General features: G+C 26.0%; 1 protein-coding gene and 1 long non-coding RNA gene across 3 annotated transcripts in view; both read right to left on the reverse strand.

The window, feature by feature from the left end:
- Positions 1 to 2,080: 2,080 nt before the first annotated feature.
- LOC126898012 (tyrosine-protein phosphatase non-receptor type 9-like) lies at positions 2,081 to 14,877 on the reverse strand. 2 transcript variants are annotated; one of them, XM_050671971.1, is made up of 7 exons: positions 14,737 to 14,877; positions 14,264 to 14,404; positions 10,359 to 10,386; positions 4,945 to 5,191; positions 2,419 to 2,541; positions 2,261 to 2,360; positions 2,081 to 2,201 (listed from the first exon to the last, which is right to left on the reverse strand). In XM_050671971.1, the coding sequence occupies exons 1-7, from the start codon at positions 14,777 to 14,779 to the stop codon at positions 2,152 to 2,154; spliced, it is 732 nt and encodes a 243-aa protein (XP_050527928.1). In that variant the 5' UTR covers positions 14,780 to 14,877; the 3' UTR covers positions 2,081 to 2,151. The 2 variants fall into 2 exon arrangements, with proteins under 2 accessions (XP_050527928.1, XP_050527920.1); XM_050671963.1 differs by having other exon boundaries at positions 10,359 to 10,515.
- A 10,570-nt stretch (positions 14,878 to 25,447) lies between these two features.
- LOC126898146 (uncharacterized) overlaps positions 25,448 to 26,951 on the reverse strand; it is a 9,451-nt gene continuing 7,947 nt past the window's right edge. The window contains exons 2-3 of the long non-coding RNA XR_007702226.1: positions 25,618 to 25,720; positions 25,448 to 25,539 (exon numbers count right to left, since the gene is read on the reverse strand). This is a non-coding gene — a long non-coding RNA (uncharacterized LOC126898146). The remainder of the gene's footprint in view (positions 25,540 to 25,617; positions 25,721 to 26,951) is intronic.

Below are 26,951 nucleotides of genomic sequence, written 5' to 3' on the forward strand. Positions count from 1 at the left end.
TAATCCCAACTACTTGGGGTCGGCCACCCTTATCCTAAGCTTCCACTTGACACGATCTCCCACATCTTCTACGCTCACATCAGCTGTCCTCAAATCGCATTCAATAGCATCCCTCCATCTCTTTTTTGGTCTTCCTCTATCTCTTCTTCCTTCAACATTCATTTCTATAACTGTTCTTACAGCTTTCGATTCTTCTTTCCTCATACCATGACTAAACAATCTAAGTCTATTTTCTGTCATCTTATCCACGATTGACGCAACACCTATACTTCCTCTTATATGCTCGTTCCTTATCCTATCTTCTCTAGTCACTCCACTCATCCAACTAAGCATTCTCATCTCTGCTACACTTATTCTCTGCTCTACTTTCTTATCAACCGCCCAACACTATGAACCATACATCATAGCTGGCCTCACAATTTCATACTAAATTTAAAAACTATAATTAGTATTTATTCATATATTATATTTTAAAATCAAAGAACTACTAATCAGGATATAATTAAAGAAATAAGAGTTCATGTTGCTTTTAAAATATTTCACCAATTTCTCTAAAGGAAACACTATCTACAGATTTGCATCGAAGCGTTTCTTATGATAGTGATTTTAATCACTGTCAGATATCATCTATACTTGTCCCATCTATGCCTCGTCCACACTGTGCCTCGACCCCACTGTGCTACCGTTTTTTTTAGTTATATATATTTTATGATATATAATCTATAAAATACTTTTTAGTATCATTCCTTATAATTTATAAGGGTAATTTTTTTACCATAATCCACACTCAATTACTCGCAGAATAAAAATAATTTAAAAAGTAATATTTTTGATTATTTATAGTTACATATTACTCGATTCTTCAATGTGAATAGATCTTTTGATATATATTATTAAACTGAACATTTTTGTGTTTTGCTTATAATATGAAACTTTTTTTGCGAATTAATTCTGTTAATGACTGTATCAAGTTATAGAATCATTTAGATAGATTTACAGCGTGGTGTATAAATATAGGATTAACCCTTAACTTTGAAAAATGGCATGCAATGACTTCACAAGGTCTCGATCTCCTATTATTTCTTCTTACAATCTTTGTGGTGCTAATATTTTGCGTGTAAACAATTTTTTATTAGACCTTGGTTTAAAAATTATTAGCTCATTAGACCCTAAATCTCACATCGAAATAGTGTTTCATAATGCATTTAAAGTGCTTGGCTTTGTAAAGCCACTAGCTTCTAATTTCAAACTAAATTTTTCTTATTAAATTTTATAGTTTCATCGTTTTTAGCAAATTTTTGAGTATGGTACAATGTTTAAAGTCCTCATTCTAGATATGATGCCTGTCAAATTGAAAGAATAAAACGGAAATTTTTACGGTATACTTGATTTATATTAGGTATTCAACATGATTTCACTCCTGTTGTAAACAAATTCAATTTGACATCGCTGGCGGATCGTAGAATTGATGCAGGCCTAAAATTTTTAAATGGATGCTAGATGGTAAAATTGACTTACCTTATTACTTGTCAGTAATTAAGTTCTACAGAGAAATTAATGTTCTTATTTTCCATTTATTACTCAAATTAGGTTCACTAATAATTTACTAAATAAGCCAATTAGACGAATTAGGCCAATATAGACACTCATGTGTTATCTTATTAANATTAGACGAATTAGGCCAATATAGACACTCATGTGTTATCTTATTAATCTCACTCTTATATCTTATTTTATGTAGCTAAAAATATTATATATTTTGTATATTTATGTATTATATTATTTTTTTCTTATATTTTAAATAGAATGTTGTGAATTATTTTATATTTTAAGTTATTGTTAAACAACCATCTCGGGTTGTTTAATTATAACTTATTAAGATTGTGTCTGTCAATTTTATAAATGAATAAATATTCACTAAACGGAATTATAAAATAATTTTATTAATTCAATAATTTTTTCCTTTGAATTTAAAATTTTTAAGCTAAACAATGTGATACATTATTATAAAATTTAAATCTGATTTTCTACTTAATTTTATTGATTTTTAGACAGTACTAAAGTATAATGCAAGAATTCATTTAATAATTTACTGCATTTAAAATTTTATCTATATAGACTTTAAATAAAAGTTGATAAATGAGAATTGCTTCATTTTTTCTTCTCTAAAAACCATTCGCAAATTTCATTATAAGTTTCATCTAAAGATAAAAAAAAATTATTACACATTCTTTAGAAAATTTATTGTAATAGTATTTACCAGACAATGTTATATAAGATTTTCCTTGTCCGTTCATTTCTGACGGTATGCTATTTTTTGGAACATGCTTAAAAATATCTTTTTGATTAAAGAATTGTACCTATAATATTATATTTAGAATAAAATTAATTAATAGGAAAGGAATTTTTTTTATATACCTTTTCTTTCACTTTTTTTGTGACATTATTTGGCATCAAATTTATCAAGGAATACAAAAATGCACTTGTTAATTTTCCTGCATTAACAATATATATACCTTTAATTCTTATTGGTAAACTTCCCTAAAAAGAACAGAGCACATTATTATTATTATTGAAATTACAATAATGTTTTTTTTTTTTTTAATTCTAAAAATTAATTTCATATTATTATACAGAGTATACAATAAATAAGGAAACGGGTTTCTATTATTTTAATTGATTATTACAACTGACCTATTTCCTTATTTACTAAACAAAAAACAAAATAGAGTACTCATTGTTTCATTACAAAATTGTGAATTGTCAAAGATATACAGAGTGTTCAGTAAGTAATGTAGTAATACAAAAATAAGCAAAAATGTTGTTGTTTGGGTATTTAATGTATTTGACCTAAGTTGGATGTTAGGGATTTGGTCAATTCAGGAGTAACGAGGTTCTATCGGGGTTGTAGAGTCCGAGGGTTTAGAACAGTAAAGACAAGTAGATATAAAAAGATACTAATTAAATTCCTCTCATAGAGGTATTAAACGCTGAGGTATTCTTGTAGTGGCCGGGGTTTTAGCCTCTTATCTGACACCCAGTCGAAGCGTGATGTTAACTGGTATGTGCTTTAGTGGAAATACTGAGGCGTTCATGGAGTGGTGGAGGCCTCCTCTCAGACACCCAGTCGAAGTATATGACCAAGCACTAACTAGTTATTAATAATTAAATTAAATGATGTTTAAAAAATCTATTGCTTTACCATTCTTTACTCAGATTATTAATTCTAAATAAGTAGGTTAATGTAAATTTACTTATTTCTTTTGTATATATTGCGTTCAGTTTTATACTATTTATTTTTTAATAAATAATTAAAGTATTGACGCAAAAATAATTGTACTTGATATCGCTTTAAAATGTACCGACGACAACACGGGGTCGCGGCTAGTTTGTTCAAAATAAATCAAATAGAAGAATCCTGAATTCCTTATTGAATTCAGATCTTCAAAAGGAAGAGAGAATTGAGAGTCTCTTAGAAAATCAGCGCCTTTTTATATTACTTTTAATTACCCCCATCATGGGTTGTTGCCGTCAGCGTTTTTAGTGATTTTCAGTTTATTGTGTAAAATTTGAACATAACAAAATAATTACTTTTAAGATAAGATGCATAGTATACAATAATCAATTTAACATGTATATACATATATAATAGCTAGTGTACAAATGTGTATATGTTATGACAGATAAATTAATTATTTGTGTTGTAAACAATTGGTATTAAATATAAAGTAATAATTTTTTATTGATAATGTAAGATGCGTAATGCAAAACATTATGCATATTACGACAGTAAAGACACAGGATTTTACATTTCTTATTGTTTGTAATATGTGATCTGTTTTCTTACTTTTTAAATACTCTGTATAAAGTGCTTAATAAGTATCGATACGGATAAATTGTTTTAATCGATAGAAACAATAAAAACCTTTTTTATTACTTTTTGTACACTTTTATATTAAGATAAAAATAAATAGTTTTTCTTAGTTTTTTGGGTTATAAGAGTTTGACCTTTTCCTAAAATCAAGTATAGACAATTTTATAATTTTTGAATACTTATTGCTGTGCCTTTTTCTATTTACTACTTCAATTTAAGATATATACAAAAGTGTCAAATTTTCCGGAATACTTTCAAAGTTAAGTTGAAAAAGTAATTTTTTTGTGAAAAAGTTGTCATTTTGAATCCCCCCTGTGGGCAGTTAAAGTGTCAAATTTATATATACCAAATGATAGGTAAAGACATCAAGCATCTATAAAAAAAAATTATATTGATTTGATCATTTTTGAAAAAGTTATGAGAGTTTTAAGTAAAAAAATTGAAAAAATTTCGAAAATTAGCAATTTTTAAATTTGTAATTTTTTTGGAGGTTTTCCTCATTTACGGGGAACGAGGGAAAATTTTTCAATTTTTAAGGGTAATGTCTTCGACTAGATACGATTTGTGATCTTTTGACATATCATTGAAAGAAATTGGTTCGGTGAGAGGTGAAAAAAAGTGGTAACAGACACAAAAAAAAAACACATCATAGTACAACCAATACCTTCTCAGCTTCACATCGAAGCTAAAATAAAATCGTACTTAACTTAGTTGATAGAGTAGGAGTCCAGTTAGTATTACGTAAGTTTTAACTTTTAATTAATAAATAAATAATTGCTTAACAAAATATTTTTTACTCGATATAACAAAGTAAAACATGTGAAAATAGCCCATTATATAACTATCAACCGTTGTTTATAATACAAAATTAAATTCATTATTTCAATATTGTACTATTGCTTTATCAAAAACACTGTTAGTAAACAAACACCTTAAATAATTCAAAAAATAATTATACTGTAAAATCATTGAGTTTCCTTTTTTTAGTGTAAGAAATATTTTATTAATTTATTTTTTTTTTAACTTAACTTCTAATTTTAGAATTTTCTAGTTGATATAACATTTCTTACTTTTAAAAAATTTAACAGTTCAATAGCAATATTTTTTTGAATCCTTCCAATATGCCATAATCCTATACCTTTAGTATTAAATGTAAAAATGAAGTTTTCAACAGTTCCTTGTGTTTCTATTATGTATTCAATTACCATAAAAAGGTATTTAATAGTTGGTATAAACTTAAAATTCTTATAATTGGTATTTTTCAGTTGACTATATATATGAACCTCAGCATTACTTCTAGATACAATAGAAAAACTCCTGTAAATCGAATTTCCAAAGTTATTAAACATAAAATAAAAAAATGAATTAAAAATTTTGTACAAAATTCTCGATTAAGGATACTTATTTTTTTAGAAAGTCATTTTAATTTTTACTATAATTTTTAATGCTTAATTTTTAACATAACATTATAGTTATAAGTTGCAGTAAAAAAGAAATACTCGAACATTCATTAAAACATCTACATCAAAATGTTTTATGGTACGGATTATAATCACTGACAGATTAGATCTTGCTTGTTTCTTCTATGTCAAGTCCCAATTGTATCATTATTTTTTAATTAAATACAATAATGAAAAAAAATTTGTTCTTATAATATTTTTATCAGATTTTTTATAATCAGACTTATAATTTTTTAAAATTGGTTAAAATATTGGATTTCAAAAAATTGTATAAATATATTTTTCATTAGATGGGAGGTAACAATCTTTTTTGCATTCGATCTTTTGAATATTACTATCTGTTTTGATATAATGATACATCTTGGTTCAAATTGTTCTTAATAGTTTCCGACACTGTGTAATAAAATTTATTAACTCAACTTAAGAGGCTAGACAAATATCGCCATCGGACAGCCGAAAAAAACGACAGATGATTTGTCGAGAATTAGCTAGTATTGGAACTAGACGTAAATTTCCGGGCATTGTAGTGTTGTTTCACGTTGTATGCACTACAACGTTTTGTGTATTTTTATTATCCTTTTTTTTCGTGAGTGTCCGCTACATTTAATTTTGCGTGGTGTCGGCCAAATTAGCCTTATTTTCTTAGCCATTTGGGGCTCGTTACGTATATTTTATTATTATATTTTGAGCCAGAATTTTGTTTTTTTAGTGCGTCTTGCCAAAAACACGTGTGACGATTGTAAGTGTCTATTTTTTTAGGTCCCTCAACACGACAGGGCTGTTAGAATAAAACCTGTTCTGTTATATATATTTTGTTTTAAATATAATTTTTATATTATATATTATATGGTGTGATGTGCCTTTATTGTTATGACAATGGCGTAGTGCATTTTATTTCGAGGTGTCCTAACATCTTGCAAGCTAAGTGTAACTGTCTTAAACCAGTCCCTTACTCGGTGTGTACCCGCTGTGCTTAGCGGTAATGACATGCTCGATGATGGCTGGCGGGTACCAGAAGACTTTCATCGTATTTTCTAATTATAAAAATGTAGGTGTAACAATTTTTTTTTATTAATATCTTATTTTTTTTTCTCTCTTTGTTTTTTTAAATTTATAGACGAGGTTTTTTGACCGTTCGGTGTTTTGCATTCTATTAATTAAATTTTTTGTTTACTAAATAAAGTCTTCTAAATTTAACTTAAACATAAATCTTTTCTAGTTTATAAAGTACAAGAAACTGCCTTGTCTAATGTTATCCCCATTTAGGTTATGTGACAACTGTCATGAGTATTTGACGTATACCAACTATTAATGACTCATCTAATATCAGTTACAGCTTTAGTTAATTATAAGTCTATGATTATTTCGACATTTAATATTATTATGATGACATTGTTAATTATAAAAAAATAGTAGCATAGAGGGATAGCGGCACATTGGGGCCGCGGCATAGTTAGATCCAGTATAGATGATATCTGACAGTGATTAAAATCACTATCATAAGAAACGCTTCCATGAAAATTTGTAGATAGTATTTAATTTTAAAAAATTGATGGATTATTCCAAAATCGAATTTTACTCCTATTTCCTATTTATTATTATTAAAATAAAATACAATATCGAGAATTTTAACACAAAAATATCATATTTTTGAATACGGTATCTATTTTCACCATGAAGACAAACTAAAGTTCGAAATTTTTTTACTCATACTATAGTATGTTACATAAGCTTTAATTTAAGATGTATAAAAATGCCATTATTAGGGAAAAATTTTCAAAAGTTGAGTTGAAAAAATTAATTTTTTGTGAAAAAGTTGTCATTTTATATCCCCCCTATGGACAGATAAAGGGTCAAATTTATAAAAAATGTTAATCAAATAAAAAAATATATATCTCAGGTTTGAATATAAAAAAGAATTATTTTGCTTTGTACATTTTTAACAAAGTTATGGCACGTTCAAGTATTAAAATATCAACACCTTAAACAGTGATTTTTATATAAAAATTACATTTTTTGTTCAATTCCGGTGGCCATTTCCTCATAGAGGAAAAGGTGTCGGACAATTTTTTTTTTTTCGAACTTATATTTATCATAAGTTTTAATTTTATATATATTAAAAGCTCGGAGTATTTCTGGAACATTTTCAAAACTTAAATTGAAAAAGTTAAATTTTTGTGCAGAAGTTGCTAATTTGAATACCCCCGTGGGCAGGTAAAGAGTCAGACTTTCAAAAAATGTATGTTAAATGAAAGTAAAATATCTAAGATTTTAATATAAAATAGAATTATTTTGATTTGTTCATTTTTCAATAAGTAATAGCAATTTTCAGAAAAATAAAATGATAAAAATTTTGAAATTTACTGATTTTAAAAATTGTAATTTTTTGGAGGATTTTCACCATTTACGGGGAACGGGGGAAAATTTTTTATTTTTTGAGGGTAAAGTATATAGATAAGGAAATAGAAAATCATGTTGCTTTTGGAATAATCCATCAATTTTTTAAAATTAAAAACTATCTACAGATTTGGATCGAAGCGTTTTTTATGATAGTGATTGTAATCACTGTCAGATTAAATCTATACTGGACCCAACTATGCCACATCCCAACTGTGCCGTGACCCTACTGTGCTGTTATTTTTTTAATCCTACAGTGGTCCGACAATATATTGTCTCGTCCAATGGGTTGGCGACCCTCGTATTATATTTTTCAGTGCGCCATGAAAAGTTGCAAAATTTTTCCTTGGTGGCCAAATAATTCGACTTTTTTGTTATTCTTGTAATCTTACAAGACTATGTGTGAATCTAGAAAACAGCATGGATAGAACCACTTATTATTAAGTGGTTAGAAATTGGTTTGTTAGGAGAAGCGCACAATGGACATATTCATTTTTAGAGAAATCAAAGTAAATTATTATAGAAAAATTTATATATATATATATATTACTGTAAATTAGATCTTTGTATGGTTCGTCTTGAACCGGTCCGGACTGAACCAGACTAGACCACGGTTCGGTCCGGTCTTATACTTCAAATAATAAATTGTATAATTGTAAAATAGTATAATAAAAATAAGCACATATGCTTTTTAGGAGAGATAGAAAATTATTTTGTTTTGTACAGCTTTATATTAGTTATAGGTGTTAATTTTTTGTTATAAAATTAAACGTTACTCGTAAAATATTTATCGATGTAAAATAATATGCTAATAATAACTTGTTGAACCAAAAATTTCACTTAGGCTAAATAAACTAATGGCTTTTACTTAATATTTTAAGTGAAAGCTTATTTAAATATATCGTAATAATTAACAATCAGTCATGATTTAATTACCCTATATGTAAGACAATATTTTTTTCTATTAAATAAATTTGATGGTATGAAAAAAATTGGGGTTGCCATTTGACATTCGAAATGGTAGCACAAAATTAAATTTTCGATTAAATTGCTCAACAATGAATTGTTAATGTAAAAAAAAAAAATTATTCACAAAAATAATTTCAAAGCTATTTCGTGAGGCATAGTTAAGAAATCATTCTGTATGTATAAACTAAATATGTTAAATTTTGTACAACACGAATTTGAAATTATTAGTTTACTCAAAGATATTTTTGAGTTATTGAATTTTTTTTGTAGCCTATACATAGTGATTCATTAATCATAAATCATTAACTCAATTACACACAAAATAAAAATAATTATAGTTAAAAAAAAACATTTTAGTCTTCTTTTTTTTTTAAATCATGAATAATTCTCAACAAATTCGCGAGTTCTTGAACTCAACTTCGGTGAGCTCTATTGATGATGACTTTTCAAATAGTTCTATTATTCCTTCTAACTTAGAGAATACAACTCAATCAACAATAAATTGTTGATTGAGTTGTATTCTTTTTATTAATTGTTGTATGAAAATAATCCAGCATTTACCGTCTCTAAAAATACTGTTAAAAGAAAATTATTGAGTGATTCTGGTGAATAAACTTTGTTTCCTCACGATAGGAAAAGTAGTGTATGGAAGAAATTTAAAAGTGTTATGACAACATTTTTGTCGTATCTGGTTTAATTTAGTCTGGACAGAGTTTTTTTATTTAATAGTCCGGTTCGGTTCAGTCTAGAATTTTATTTTATTTTATAGTCCGGTTCGGTTCGGTCCATTTAAAATTTCTATGTGGTCTGGTCCACTTTAAATTTCATATAATTCTTCAGTCTGGTCTTTTTTTTAGTTTTTCACTACATTACGGTCCGGTCTTTGAAAATTCGGACCATGCAGAGCTCTACTGTAAACCCTATGTATTTTTGTAGCTATCTATGAAGTTACAAAAATTTTTCTAAAATACTTCGTTACTAAATAAAATATGGAAAAAGAAATTTTTATATTTATTATTTTTGAGTAAAATTTTAGCGAAACATTGAATTGAATACTGTTATTTAGAATGACCCTCGAATTTAGATTTTATCACTGAATAACATATTTTCACATAAAAATAGCTAGTTTTGAATTTTGAAATTTTTAATAAAAATAAAAAAACATATTATTTATTTTTCTAAAACATTATAGTTTTCAAAATCTTTTTATTTATAAATGTTTTTATTCAGAAAAAAAATTGATGTATTAAATAAAAATATTTTTTTAATGTAGGTAAAATTTTTCATAATAATAATACACATATTATATAATCGTATTTTTGGGAGAATATGCATATATTTTTTAATTTTTGATTATATGATAATTATATAATTTCATATGGTATTATTAATATACACTATGTATTTTATCAGGATTAAGATTATTATTAAAATTAACCATAAGAAAATGATAAAAATATTACTAAGAATGTAGTTAGAGATAATATGAATAAAGTAAAGAAATGTTCTAAATGAGAGTATGGAATACAATTTTACTTTCAATTAATAATGGGAAATAAAAATTGAATGTTAGATTCTTAAGTATGCCTTAACTTAATTGAATCAAATGTTCATTAATATATCATAAAAATAAATCTATATATTTTTTATACACTTACATTGTTTTCTGGACCTCTTTCATTTCCTCTGAAAATGGATTTTTTGGTTTAAAAAACTCAGGTATTTTATTTCGATATTGATAATTAGATATCATATACTGTAAAGCTTTATCCACATTAAACATTGCACTATGTAAAAACATGATGATCTCTTTACCTATGAACAATAATACCAATAGACTTCAAAAATTAGGCTAAAATCTAAAAAATGTTAATCTTTGACTCTTGCCTGAGGAAAAATAACAGATTTGACTTAATTTTATAATTAATTAATTAATAATAACCATTATAAACTGTATTAATTAGCTCTTTACCCATTGGTTTAAATATGACTATTAGTATTTCTACCTAAATTAAGTTATCATAGTGTATACTATCTTTAAGAGATTCAATTATAGTCTAAAATTATTAACTTACCCCACCCTACACTATATTTATTATTATAAAAATGGTAGCACAATAGGGTCGTGGCATAGTTGGGACAAGTATAAATTATATCTAACAGTGATTAAAATCACTATCATAAGAAACGCTTCCATGCAAATCTGTAGATAGTGTTTAATTTTAAGAAATAGGTGGATTATTCCAAAATCGAATTTTACTCCTATTTCCTATTTATTATTATTAAAATAAAATACAATATCGAGAATTTTAACACAAAAATATCATATTTTTGAATACGGTATCTATTTTTACCATGAAGACAAACTAAAGTTCGAAATTTTTTTACTCATACTATAGTATGTTACATAAGCTTTAATTTAAGATATATAAAATTGCCATTATTAGGGAAAAATTTTCAAAAGTTGAGTTGAAAAAATTAATTTTTTGTGAAAAAGTTGTCATTTTATATCCCCCCTATGGACAGATAAAGGGTCAAATTTATAAAAAATGTTAATCAAATAAAAAAATATATATCTCAGGTTTGAATATAAAAAAGAATTATTTTGCTTTGTACATTTTTAACAAAGTTATGGCACGTTCAAGTATTAAAATATCAACACCTTAAACAGTGATTTTTATATAAAAATTACATTTTTTGTTCAATTCCGGTGGCCATTTCCTCATAGAGGAAAAGGTGTCGGACAATTTTTTTTTTTTTCGAACTTATATTTATCATAAGTTTTAATTTTATATATATTAAAAGCTCGGAGTATTTCTGGAACATTTTCAAAACTTAAATTGAAAAAGTTAAATTTTTGTGCAGAAGTTGCTAATTTGAATACCCCCGTGGGCAGGTAAAGAGTCAGACTTTCAAAAAAATCAAGGAACTTTAATCAGAAGCAAAAATATACTTTTATAAATCAACTTTTTTGGCTATTTTCAAATCTGCAATTAGAATTTTTCTATCACTTCTAAGTTTTGATATTATTTCTAATATTTAAAAAATGATATAATGAAATTGCATAAAGAGAAGTAATTTATTAAAAAAAAATGTATATTGGATGGAAATAGTATATAAAAAGTATTTATTAAAAAAAAGAATCTATTAATCCATACATTTTTAAAAAGTTATAGCAATATAAATTTAAAAATATGAAATAATAAATCGAGAATTTTATCCCAAAAATAGCATGTTATTGAATACGGTAGTCATTTCCAACATAAAGATAAGTTTAGAGATCAATTTTTTTTCAAATTAAAGTATGTTATATAAGCTATAATTTAAGATGTATTTAAAAGTGTCAGAATTTTCAGAATATTGTAATGAACTATTGCACGTGTCGTGCTGATACAGCATATAGATGACCCACTCAACTTGTGAATATTCGGATCTAATATTTTTTATTACAATTAGTCATAATTTCGTCACCGTTCTATTAAGTGTATTGATTATTATTATGATAATTTACGATTCGGCTATGTTAATTACAATAATCTACTAATAAATATTAAATACTGAATTTGTTTTTCTAGTCCTTCTCGCTAAGTTTAAGAACTAAACAACGCGACTTCAGTTTAATTACGTTCAACAATAGAACAACAGACGACTTGACACTGCACGCCGACTATTCACATACGGTAAAACTACCCAAGTAATCTGTGACAACGAAACAAATCGAGATCACAACAACATTTTGAAAATTTAAGTTAACCCTTTAGCAGGCGCGTCCCTATTTTTAACGTTCATAGTCGCGTGGGGGCCTATCAGACCCCATTTCTAAGAAAGTATAAAATACTTATAAAAAAGTTTATTTTTAGCTTCGATGCGAAGCTGAAAAGGTATTGGCTTTACTATGATGTGTTTTTTTTTTTTTGTGTCTGTTACCACTTTTTCTCAGCTCTCACCGAACGGATTTTTTTCAACGATACGTCAAAAGATCACAAATCGTATCTAGTCGAAGANCGAACGGATTTCTTTCAACGATACGTCAAAAGATCACAAATCGTATCTAGTCGAAGACATTACCCTTAAAAATTGAAAAATTTTCCCTCGTTCCCCGTAAATGGGGGAAACCTCCAAAAAAATTACAAATTTAAAAATTGCTAATTTTCGAAATTTTTTCAATTTTTTTTACTAAAAACTGCCGTAACTTTTTAAAAATGAACATATTAATATAATTTTTTTTTTTATAGATGCTTGATGACTTTACCTATCATTTGGTATATTTTTTTTATAAATCTGACCCTTTAACTGCCCACAGGGGGGATTCAAAATGTCAACTTTTTCAACTTAACTTTTGAAAATGTTCCGGAAGGTCTGACACTTTTATATATATCTTAAATTAAAGCTAATGTAATATACTTTAATTTGAAAAAAAAAAAATTGACCTCTGAACTTGTCTTCATGGTGAAAATTCTCGATTTTATAATTTACATTTTTTACTTTTAAAGGCTATAACTTTTTAAAAAATGTATGGAACAATACAATTTTTTTATAGGAAATAATATTTTTTAATAATCTCTTTTTCATTCGACATACTTTATCTTAATCAGGATATTAATAAGGAACTAGCAGATCATGTAACTTTTGGAATAATACATCAATTTTTTAAAATTAAACACTATCTAAAGATTTGCATCGAAGCGTTTTTTTTTATAGTGATTTTAATCACTGTCAAATATCATTATACTTGATTCAAGTATGCCACGTCACCACTGTGCCGCGACCCCTCTGTGCTAGGTTTTTTAAATTCAAAGACATTATTTGTTACCATATGATATATAAATATGGATAAAAATTCAAAAATAAATAAATTACAAAATTTTGTTCATTACTAAAAATTATACTACGAACAAAAAAACTTAATTTTCAAAATTTCATTAAAAAATTATATTTATGTGGGGGTATGCTAGACCTCCACGTGACTGTTTAAGGGTTAAAAAAGTTACTTTTTTGTAGAAAAGTTGCCATTTTGAAACCCTTTCTGTGAACAGGTAAACTATATACCAAATGATAAATAAATACCTAATGTAGACTCAAAAAAAAAAATAGTTTTTATTCATATATTTGTAAAAAAGTTTTAAGTAAAAAGAATTTAAAATATGTCAAAAATTACCGATTTTTAAAATTGTAATTTTTTTGGCGACTTGCCCCATTTAGGTGAACAAGGGAGATTTATCATTTTTTGTGGTAATTTTTTCGACTAGATACGATTTGTGATTTTTTGACATATCGTTGAGAAAAATTGGGTCTGTGAAAGCTGTGAAGTAGTATGGACAGATGCAAAAACAAAAACACATCATAATAAAATTAATACCTTTCAACTTCGCATCGAAGCTAATAAATAACCAAATTATTCGTTATTAAACATCACGTTGAATAAACCAAAGTTTTACTGATATTATATTCTAAAGTAAGAACTAGAATTACCAATAGGCTTACGAATTTTTTGGTAAAAACATTGCTTATTTTAATACTATAAGCTGTTCATATATAACTTTATATTTTTATTTAAAATTACCATTTGTTGGTAAATTATTATCCTGACAATGTTTTTTCAATTCCTCAATGTCTGTAGTTTTTAGTAAATCGCCGTGTTTTTTTTGTTCTCTTTCGAGAAATGTAGTATAACTAATTGCATCCGTTTCCAAAATAAAGAAATCTGAAAACATACTTTGTATTTAAAATCATGGAAGTTTAAAATTGAGACTTCTTAAATGTACTAAAAATAGATTATATATATTTATATGATTAATTTTTACTACAAAAATAATTTTATATATTCACTAAAAAAAAAAAACCTTAGCAAAATCAACTAATTTATTGTTAATATACAGTGAAAAAAATTTCTTTTATTTGATTGAGAAAAATTTGGTCAATAAGTATCATAGAGTATCTTTTTCGAGTTATAACAATATGTTTGTTTTATCAATAAAAAAGTGTGTGCTGTATTTTTTTCAGCGTGAAAAAGAAAATGTGCGTTTTATAATTTACCTTTGCATAAAATAATAAATACAAAAATGTTATATGGTTTCATATCCAATATTTCTGTAATAATAACTATATAAAATATATGAATAACAACTGAGATTAAATGATTAAAGGTATTACTTTAATTTTTAAAACTTTTGTCTCTTAAATTATAACAATTAAATTAAATTATAAATAAAATGTATACTTTTGTTAATCGTGTGTAAAATATGTAAATAATAAAAGGATAAATGATTTTTAAAGTACATAAAAATTCTATTTTAAACATACTTTTAAGAGTCTTTTTTAATAATAATAATTTATTTAATGTGACATCGCTTACACGTTTACACCATACATCGAAATAAAAAAAGATTTTTACTGTTAAACAACTGTAATGTAATTTTTTTAAATATTTTAAAATCGAAATATTTATCACTAAAAATGTTTGATATATGATCCTTGTTCTGTACAAAAAAAAATTAAAAATTAATCATTTATTTATCATTTATAAAAGGCAATTTATTTTTGGAAATAGACTCCTATTATTTTATAAGAATTTTTAATTTAATTAATTTTTTTAGATACTATAATTGACACGTTTTTGCGTCGCTTTGTGATACGTTTGAATCCGTCTGCCTCGATACTACGCATTATTTTATTAGCTTTTTAATTTCTTCGTATTTGTTATAAATTGGTTATATACACTTGAGCGTACTCTTTTTGTGTATTTAATTTGATGTTTTACAATAAATTAACGGCTTTATTTCACCAGTTCTACTTTTGTAGCTTGCATTATTTGCGGTCACTCGTCACCTAATCCCAATGGCTCCCTGGCATAGATTGTTACCCGGGTAAAGTTTGATTTAAGGTAATATCATAGATATGTAGTTAAAGTTTTATTATATATCTGTGGGTAATATTAGATGAACTCATAAATCTATAACGCGCGCGCAAAGTACCGCCGTTGATACACATAAAATTGCAACGATAGTGATAGGCGGGTAGTGTACACTGTTATCAAGATGTGTCCGATATAGCAGTTAACAACCGAGCCCCATATAAATGTATGTATTATTACTCCCGACCTTTAACATCGTAAATGTCATAGTAAAATGAATAATAATTATGCTCGTTCAAATTAGTGCGCATGATATGCCTAGGGGCAAAATATGCAACCAACCATAAACTCAACGTGACGTCACATGTAAATACATTGCGTTGTATAAATTCTATATTAAGGGGCACTGTCTCGATTTAGCCAACTATTTTAATGAACTTTTTTTAGTTAATTTCGGTTTCAAATTTTATTTATAATTTTTTTATTATTATTATTAACTTCAACTGTGTTGTAATATATCTTTATTGTATTATCCGCTACACTGTAGTAGTTTATAAACCAAGATTTAACTCGTTAATAAATCTAACCTGAGAAAAACTGCATAGTAAAATTTTACAATGTTTAACTGTATATAAATAATTAAATATAAATTTGTTGTATAATTACTTACAGTAAGTATAAATTGTTACATTATTTATAAAAAGTGTAGTTTTAATGATTATTTAATAAAATTTTGAATTTTGAAAATCTAACATTTAACCTGCTCATTGGGGGGATTTAAAATAGCAACTTTTTTACAAAAACTAACTTTTTCAACTTAATTTTTGAAAATGTTCCGGAAATACTGCGTCCTTTAAACATATATCAAATTAAAGCTTATTTTATGTACTATAAAATGAAAAAAAAAAATTGTCCCGCCACTTTATCTTCTACATTTAAACGGCTGCCGTAGTTAAAAAAAACACTATTTTTGGTTAAAATTTTCGATTTTTGATTTTAAATTTTCAACTTAAAAATGCTATAACTTTTTTAAAAATGTATATATCAGCACAAATTTTTTTTTCTAAATACATTATAAGTACATCTTTCATTTGACATAATTTTTATTAAAATTGGACAATTTCCCCATATATAGGGGGCGTTCAAAACTTGAAACATTGTATAAAAAATAGAACTTTTTCAAATTAACTTTTGAAAGTGTTCCTGAAATACTGCGTCATTTAAGCATATATAAAATTAAAGCTTATTTTATGTACTATAAAATAAAAAAAAAAATTTGTCCCGACATCTTATCTTCTATGTGCAAATAGCTGTCGAAAATTAAAAAAAAATGTAATGTTTGTGATAAAAATTACCTTTTGTCGGGATGTTTTTTGTACTTAAAACTGCCATAACTTTTTCAAAAATGTATAAATAAAAATAATATTTTTTTGTATTGAAAGCTTAGATATTTCCCTTTCATTTGATATAATTTTTTTTGAAAATCTAACACTTATTCTGCTCACAAGGGGGATTTAAAATAGCAACTTTTTTACAAAAACTTACTTTTTCTACTTAATTTTTGAAAATGTTCCAGAAATACTGCGTCCTTTAAACAAATATCAAATTAAAGCTTATTTTATGTACTATAAAATGAAAAAAAACATTTGTCCTGACGACCTATCTTCTATGCGAAAATGGTCTACCGTATTCAAAAATATGCTATTTTAACAAAATTTTTTTTTTAAATTAAACACTATCTACAGATTTGCATCGAAGCGTTTCTTATGATATTTTTTTATTGCTCATTTCTTGTGATGCAAGTTTTTTATTTATATTCCGTATTCTAAAATATATTCTTGTTCTAATAATGAAGTTTAGGACTTCATCATCCACCATAAGATTATCTGAATTACATGCATTTTTAGTTAATTCCAGTACCTCCTTTATTAAGCCTTGAGTTTTTCTAATATCATCTATTAAAAACTGAATCATTGGTATGTATAAAATATTTTACATTAACTGTATTTCTATAAGTACCATTTCCATGTAATTCTAGCTTCGATGCGAAGCTGAGAAGGTATTAATTTTACTATTATGTGTTTTTTTTTATCTTATTTTATTTTTTTTGTGTCTATTACCACTTTTTTTCAGCTTTCACAGAACCGATTTCTTTCAACGATACTTCAAAAGATCACAAATCGTATCTAGTCGAAGACATTACTCTCAAAAATTGAAAAAATTTCCCTTGTTCTCCGTATATGGGGAAAATCTCCAAAAAAATTACAAATTTAAAAATCAATAATTTTCGAAATTTTTTTTTCTTAAAACTGCAATAACTATTTTAAAAATGAACAAATCAATTTTTTTAAATAGATCTAACCCTGTATCCTTTCACAGAAGAGGATTTAAAATGACAACTTTTTCACAAAAAATTTACTTTTACACTTAACTCTTGAAAGTGTTCCGGAAAGTCTGACACTTATATATATATCTTAAATTAAAGATTATGTTATGTACATTATTTTTAAATTAAACACTATCTACAGATTTGCATCGAAGTGTTTTTTATGATAGTGATTTTAATCACTGTCAGATATCATCTATACTGGATCCAACTATGTCACGACCCCGCTGTGCTGGGTTTTTTTAAAAATAGTTTCTATGATTTTTCTTAAATTTATTAATGTAGGTGATGGTTGTCGTAATGTTCCAAATTGTTTAGCCTCTATCCAATCATTAGGTTCATTCAAATTATCTACAATATCGGATTATTATTGTAATAATTTCGGATATTTGTATTCAAATTTAAAAGGCTGTCCTCCTCAAATAAATCTGATGGATTATATTCATTATTAGCAGCACACTAAAAAAATATGCAATGAAAAGGTACTAGAAATATTGAATGTATTACTTTTTTTTATTTTTATAATATAAAAACATAATCTATATTTCAAGATTATATTATGCTATCTCTCTCATTCATTTAATAAGTAAAAAAGTTAAAATAATTTTTATAAATAGTGTTCATTGTTTTTTAAAATTCACATTAATTAATATTCATATATTTTTTAGAAAAAAAATGCTATGCACTATGATTTCCAAGGATGTACCATTTTAACCTAATGTAATATATTTAATATTAATTTCTTCAATATCGTTTTAATTTATTGTTTTAAAATGAATAATAATTAATTGGAAAAATATTTAACATTCATTATGCATCTTTCACATACTTAGCAATAATCCTTTTATTAATTTATTTAAATATAATAATACATAGCAATATGACAGATAAATTTATATTATAAATTGACACTTAAAGCTGACAATGAATTTTACCACCAGAGCTATTGCACTTATAAACTGCGCTAGTAGGCATTTTTGCAAAATATAAAAAAAATTTAAAATAAGTGTCAATTATGTCTGTTTATAATCACTACACATAAAGTAGATTTAAAAAATCTTTACTAAAAAGCATCAAACAAAAAAATACTCAAATATGAGTTAAAAAGTTACAAATCTCTACTATGAGACACACAGAAAAGAAATGAATAAAATACAACAGTTTCATGCAAATAATAAGAACTGTTATTAGAAATTTAAAGTGGTGTTAAATCAATTTTAGAACATGAAAAAATAAGTCTGTACACTAGTTAATATAGCTCACGTTTAATTAACGAGGTACAAAATCCTAATTTTTCATTAAAATATAAAAGTTACAACAAAAAAATACATAGAATCTAAAATAAGCATCCACGATACGAATGCACAAAAACAGAAGGCGATGCACTATGACAAAAATGCGGACTGTGATCGAGCATACTTCTTATTCATTTTACTATGGTAAATATTACATTCGCCTTTATAACAATTATTATCATAGTACTAGACTATAATACTATTATAACAATAATATTAATAATACAAACCGATGATATTTTTGACATTTCATATGCTAACGCATATATTCTTATGATTGTCGACATAATATTTCCGAATTGCAAAAACAAAAACTTGTATTTTTCATTTTTGTAAATTTTGTAAATACGATTTTTATTATGTCCAGTAAAATACTTCTCAAATGTACCGCAGGGAATTATTGCGTCAGTGGACTCATGGAGAAAAGCGATGTGCTAGCCATTTTAAAAACAGCTTACGTCATGAAGGGTTAGACCTATCACACGCTATCCTACCCTAACGCGCCGCCGCTTCATTACGCGATACTCATGGCAGAATACGAGTCCCAGTTAGACAAAGCCCCTTGTTAGTGCCGGGCCATTGATCCTCCCATACACGTGGACCAACCGGTTAACTTGGTCCCAGGCAACTCGCCACCCCAACAATAGCTTAAACGTAGTGTGTATGGATGATCTGTGTACGTTGCGCTTAATATCCCACGCAACAGAGGAGATAAGTGCGTTACGTCAGAGCGAAACCTTAAACTTGTCGTGTCGAAATACTGATAAAAAATATGTAATACAATTATTTATATGGAGCATTAACGGTTATTTGTTTATGGTAATAGATCATTTTTTCGATTTGTTCAACTATATCTATTAAAGTAAGTTACAGGTATTGTAACAGTAAATTGAATCATTCATAATCGTATACTGTATTGGAATAAGCGAAAACTTAGAGTTTCTGACCATTGCAAACCATTTATCAGTTAAGTTAAGACTACTATTTATAGCCCAATTTGACAGAACATGTGATGCGAGAACTAGGATGTTTGTTTTGTACTTGTGAGTTTACAACTGGTGACATCAAATAAAATATATTTTATCTTTGATGGGGAGCTGAGAAGGTATTACATTTACCATGACGAGTTTATTTTTTTTGCGTCTGTCATTAATTTTTCAGAGCTTTGACTGGACCAATTTTTCTCAACGAGATGTCAAAATATAACAAATTGTATCTAGTTGAAGACATTATATTTAAAAATTAAAAAAATTTCCCTCGTTCCCAATAAATGGGGAAAACCTCCAAAAAAATTACAAATTTAAAAATCGCTTATTTTTGAAATTTTTTCAATTTTTTTTTCTTAAAACTGCAATAACTATTTTAAAAATGGCCAAATCAATATAAATTTTTTTTATAGATGCTTCATGTCTTTACCTATAATAATATCGGAGAAAATGTTCCGGAAATACTGCGTTCTTTAAACATTTGTTAAATTAAAGCTTACGTTACGAACTATAAGTTAAAAAAAATATTGGTCCGACGATCTAACTTCTATTTTCAAATGACTTTTATAATTGGAAAAACATGCTACTTTTGTGTTAAAACTTTTTTTTAATTCAGAAAAAATCTAATCGAAGATTTTACATCCTTGTACCTCAGAGTGAAAGACAAGTGTTACTGACACGGTATCCTTAAAACTTATACTTTTGTAGCAGAAAATGACAATTTATAATAGTTTAATAATTAAAGTTGTATTTCTTAACAAACATATTGAGACAATATATTCAAAATAAGTATAATAAAATTATACTTTATGTAAGTTAGATTCATGTAATTTTTATGAAAATCGGTGACTTCATTATTATGGAAAATCTTTGCTAGGTCATTTAATATAAAAAAAACTCCTAGTTGTTTATTTAAATATTGTACATACAAATTAAAGAACTACTAATTCGGAATAATGAAGAAAATAGGAAATGATATTTTTTTTTTTTGGAATAATCCATCTGTCTACAGGTTTGCATCGAAACGTTTCTTATGATAGTAAAATCACTATAATAAGAAATGGTGATTTTAATTATTGTAAGATACTATCTATACTTGTATTAACTATTCCAAGTACACACTGTACTGCGACCCCATTGTATTAAATTTAAAAATATTATTTTTAGTTGTGTTATTATTTCTTTATGCAATTATTTCCGTTTGTTTTCGGTGGAAGTATTATTATAGATTTATTCTATAAATAAATATGTTGACTTACATCTAATTATTCTAATGAGAAAATATTCTGTTGTAATGAAACATGTAGTTGATTAGCACTATTAGTACTATTAGCGATATGCAATTGTAAATATTATCTAGTTAATTATTTTTTTAATAAACTTTTTAACTTGAATAAATTAATTTTCAATTGAAATAACTTTGTTTTTTTCAGTTAATTAGTTAAAATAACAGTTAAGCTAAATTAAAAATTTCATAAAATAATGTCTTTATACGCTGTGTGCGTGATTTTATTTCAAAGAAAATGGAAATTTTCTCCCAGATATTATACTTAAAAAACTCTAAGTATAATTTTCAAATGTATGATTTTTAACTGATTTTAGCTTTGATGCGAAGTTTAGAAGGTATTAATTTTACTATGATGTGTTTTTTTTTTATTTATTTATTTATTTTTTTTTTTTTGTGTCTGTTACCATTTTTTCTCAGATCTCACCAAACTATTTTTTTTCAATGATACGTTAAATGATCACAAATTGTATCTAATCAAAGTCACTATCGTCAAAAATTGAAAAAATATCCCTTGTTCTGTGTAAATGGGGGAAATCTCCAAAAAAATTAAAAATTTAAAATTCGCTAATTTTTGACATTTTTAAATTTTTTTACTTAAAACTGCCATAACTTTTTAAAAAAAAATCAAATCAATATAATTTTTTTTTATAGATGCACGATGTCTTTACATTTTATTTGGTGTGTTTTTTTATAAATCTGACTCTTTAACTGCCTACTGGAGGATTCAAAATGGCAACTTTTTCACAAAAAATTTACTTTTTCAACATAACTTTTGAAAGTATTCCAGAAAGTTTGACACATTTATTTATATCTTAAATTGAATTTAATGTAATATACTTTATCATGAAAAAAAAATTTTGGACTTTATTTTGTCTTCACAGATAAAATAGTTACCAAATGCTATTTTTGAGTGAAAATTCTGGATATTATTTTTTAAATTTTTATTTTATTTTGCAAAAACCTTTTGAAATATGTATGGATCAATCAAGTTTTTCATGAGAAATAATTATTTTAATAATCCCTTTTTTATTTAACATACTTTATTTTAATCAGGATACAAATAAGGAAATAGCAAATCACGTAGCTTTTGTAATAATCCACTATTTTTTTAAAATTTAACACTACTAAAGATTTGCATCAAACAATTTTTTACAATAGTGCTTTTCATGACTGTCAGATATGATTATACTTGACCCAACTATGCCACATCACCACTGTGCAACGATCACTCTGTGTTGGATTTTTTTTAATAACTAGTTTTAAAGATAAAACAGTGTAACTAACAGAAAAATGTAAAAAACGAATAAAAAAGTATATGTTTTCATTAATATTTTTTTCCTATGTTTAAAAGGTAAGTTTTATGATTGTGTAGGAACAAAGAGAGGCGAATAAGAAGTCTTTAGACTTGCAAAAGTTAGAGAAAAAACCTTATATTGGGATGTTTTCTGTACTTAAAAGTTCCATAACTTTTTCAAAAATCAACATAATTTTTTTATATTAAAACCTTAGATTTTTACATTTTATTTGATATTATTTTTTTTGAAAATCTAACACTTATTCTGCTCACAAGGGGGATTTAAAATAGCAAATTTTTTACAAAAACTAACTTTTTCAACTTAACTTTTGAAAATGTTCTGGAAATACTGTGTCCTTTAAACATATATCAAATTAAAGTTTATGTCATGTACTATAAAATTAAAAAAAAAAATTTGTCCCGACACCTTATCTTTTATGCACAAATGACTACCGTCTTCAAAAATATGCTTTTTTTATGTTAAAATCCTGGGTTTTGTATTTTATTTTATTTTAATTAAATATCTTTTAAGGGCAATAAACTGACTTTTATGAATATTATATAATTTAATTGGCATAAATGGTTGATTAAAATACATAAGATATAAGAAATTAAACTTATTTAATTTTTTTTACATTTTTAAAGTCGAAAAAGTAATTTTTAAATTTAAATTACCTTAAATTGCTAATTTTATTTCGCACCGAAAGCGACGAACAGTTGCCGAGTCGGTAACACTTGTGTCTTACATGCTTAGGGTACTAGGTTCAAATCCGTCTGTGGCCAATAATATTTTGCCTTTTTTTCGAGTTAGAATAAAGATTTCAAACCATTTGATATTTATCTCATTTAGATTCAATAATTTCAATAAATATAAAGAGTCTTATTCTTGTTAATATTATTTTACTATGTGGTTCTCTTTTGGCTACGATTTATTTTGCCAACCCTCACTAGACCTACTTTTTTCAACTATACGTCAAATGATGAGGTATTCGTATTTAGTTTAAGTTATTACTCATAAAAATCGAAAAAATACTCTTTATTCAAATAAAAAGTAGCTTAACCAGCTTTTTCCATACAAACAATTAAAATCATTAATTTCTAATATTATAATAAAGTATTCATTGTCGAATTAGATTTGATATGATAATAGTATTCAACTACAAAAGTAAATAATTTACTTAGTAATTTATTAATTTTTCAACTCTATTTGTGTGTGCTACTACCAGTCTATAATATTCCAATTTATTTTGCAACATGTTACTATATAAATCATAAATTAAAAAAAAAAATGATTTTTAGTTTCACCTGAATTTAACGATGGATTTTTACAATTATAATCGAATTTTATCATACGCTCAATTGAGTAAATCTTTTTAACAACTTTTTTTTTATTGGTTTTTTTAGATATATAATCATTAAAAACTATCAGATATCATCTATATATGTTCAATGATATCTGAACATTGTTCATACTATGCACGTCCGCATTGTAATACCGTTTTTTAACTTCAAAAAAATTTAAATTTAAAATTATTTTTTTAATTGGTTTTTTTTTTGTATTATCATTTATTTTCTCAGCTCTCACTTGTCCAATTTTTTTTTTAAATACGTCAAATTATCAAAATTATTATCTAATTAAAGATATTATCCTAAAAAATTGAAAAAAAAAATATCTTTTAATAAATAAAAACTAAACCCAACCAGCCTTTTCNTATCTTTTAATAAATAAAAAGTAAACCCAACCAGCCTTTTCCATACATACAATTAAAATCATTCATTTTTAATGTTTTTTAAGTATTTATTGTCAAATTAGGTTTGATATAATAATATGTTTCTAATACAATATTAAATAATTTTACTTTGTAATTTATTAATTTAACTCAATTAGTGTGTGCTACTACCTTATTATAACACTCTAAATTTTTTGATAACATTTTGCTATACAAATCGTTAAAAAAAAAATGATTTCTAGTTTTACCTGAATTTAAAAATAAATTTTTACAATTATAATGAAATTTTATTATACGCTCAGTTGACTAGATTTTTTATCAACTTTTTGATTGTTTTTTTTAGGTAAAGTAAATTGTTAAAATTCTGAATATTTCCATTGTAGAATCTTTTTAAACGCCAAAAGTTAATTAGAAATGATAACTATTACTTCTATTTAAGTGATCTATTGCGATAAAAATGTAAAAAATCTAACTTTTCTGTTAAATGTACTGTAAATAGTAAATATAAAATTCCCTGATTGCATATTAATCTTAACAATTTCATTTTTTTCTATTTAATAATGTCAATTTCAAACTTGCAGTTGAGTTAAAAGTTATGGTAGTAAATTCATTTTTTTTTATTATAAACTTTCAATTTATAGGATAAAAAAAAGTTGGTTAAAAATTATTACTTTTAACATATTAAAAATCATTAATAATTTGAAAACAATTTTAAAAATTATATAATATATAATTAAAAGAATTACTAATCTGGGTATAATTAAGGAAATAGAAGTTGATGTTGCTTTTTTAATTGTCCATCAATTTTTTAAAATTAAACACTATCTACAGATTTGCATGGAAGCGTTTCTTATGAAAGTGATTTTAATTACTGTCAGATTAAATCTATACTAGATCCAACTATGCAACGTCTCCACTATGCCGCGACTCAACTGTGCTGGGTTTTTTTTTATCTTTTATTTCTTTTCGCTTATTGTAGAAATCAACCATTCTCGTATGTGTATTGTCTATAGCAAAATTATTATAAACATTTTATTTTTATTTTACTTTACATTATTTTAAACGAGTCAAAATATATCACTTACTAGTCAATTTATTATTTTCCAGACCATCTCCACCTATATCATTCGGCATAATCGGTATTGTTGTCTCATTAAGAAAACTACTTTCATCGGTAAAGATTTGTAACTAAAAAAAAAATACTTAAATCAATTATCAATTAAAAATGCTTTGTTTTTAAATTTTTTGGCTTTATTAAATGGTGGATCAATAGAATGATTATTTAACGAAACTTATTAAAATATTTAAAATTTTTTTTGAAGTTTCGTAAAATCCCTTATTAAGTATTTTTTGACTATCCCTATATCTTATAAACTCAAACAAAAAAATGTTTTGGCTACTTAGCACTCAGAAAAATTCCAATCATACCCTCAAATATGTTAGAAAATATTTTTATGATAATATTTTCACTATCGTATTTTACACAAGGGTTGCGAAGGCTTCATGCCTTATAATTAAATTAAATTTTATAGGGAAAGGGGAGATAAATGAATGTGCTGAAAATGTTTCCTTTCTGTTTTCTTAGCCCTTACAGAAAAATTTTACAAGATATATTCGTGTATATTTTTATATAATATTAACAGTATTGAAANACACCGTATATTTAAAAGAAAAGTCCAAATGGGTATGTTGTGATAGAGGTTGTTATTTAAGAACTTAGACGACACAAGGTTTCTAAAATGGCGTGAGCCGTAGTTTATTGTTTAGGTTATAACACAAGAAGAAAACCAAAAGACTACTAATTATTGAAAATGATAACTAGGTGGTAAGGTTCACAGTAGTAAGCTGATTTGAAAGTAAACACTAAAAAATATGAGTATTCGTAGCGAAAGTATTGAGAGCACCCAAACAAACGAGGACCGAGAGAAAAGAATCGCACATCAAGGTGTCACGGAGATAACTGACTGGNGAATCGCACATAAAGGCGTCACGGAGATAACTGACTGGACGTATTATTGCGGCGGGGTATGCGACGCTAGGCATTTGTTGGACTTTACACCACGGCGATAACGCGTGTGTGTGACGGTCCGGTTTACAGTTAAGCGGTGGCTGAGAAGGAGCTGACACGACCGCGGGGTGTCAACGTGTGACAACGCCGTGGCCGTGTCAAACTTTATTTTGGCTTTGTATCAGGAGTGTTGAACATTATGCAAAACATTATAGTTATGACGTTTTAAATAAAAGTTTAAGTCAACACATAATCAAATAAAATAATATATGTGTCACTAAATACATAAGGGTCAATCCATGACAAATCATCCAGAAGTGGTTGCACGACCACCTCATATTTTTCTTAAATTTTCAGGGTTTATTATTTATGCTAAAATTAGATTAAAACAATTTTTTTTTTTTTTTTTTT

Source organism: Daktulosphaira vitifoliae, unplaced genomic scaffold, assembly GCF_025091365.1.
Source record: "Daktulosphaira vitifoliae isolate Bord-2020 unplaced genomic scaffold, ASM2509136v1 Scaffold_1, whole genome shotgun sequence".
Lineage (NCBI taxonomy): Eukaryota > Metazoa > Arthropoda > Insecta > Hemiptera > Phylloxeridae > Daktulosphaira > Daktulosphaira vitifoliae.

What these genes read in the sequence shown, in the direction of transcription:
- LOC126898012 (XM_050671963.1), bottom strand. Translation starts at nt 14,779, where the DNA reads ATGAAACCATATAACATTTTTGTATTTATTATTTTATGCAAAG. An exon ending in CAAAAAAAGTGAAAGAAAAG is followed by an intron (nt 2,361 to 2,418) that starts GTATATAAAAAA and finishes ATAATATTATAG; the next exon opens with GTACAATTCTTTAATCAAAA. An exon ending in ATCTTATATAACATTGTCTG is followed by an intron (nt 2,202 to 2,260) that starts GTAAATACTATT and finishes TTTTATCTTTAG; the next exon opens with ATGAAACTTATAATGAAATT.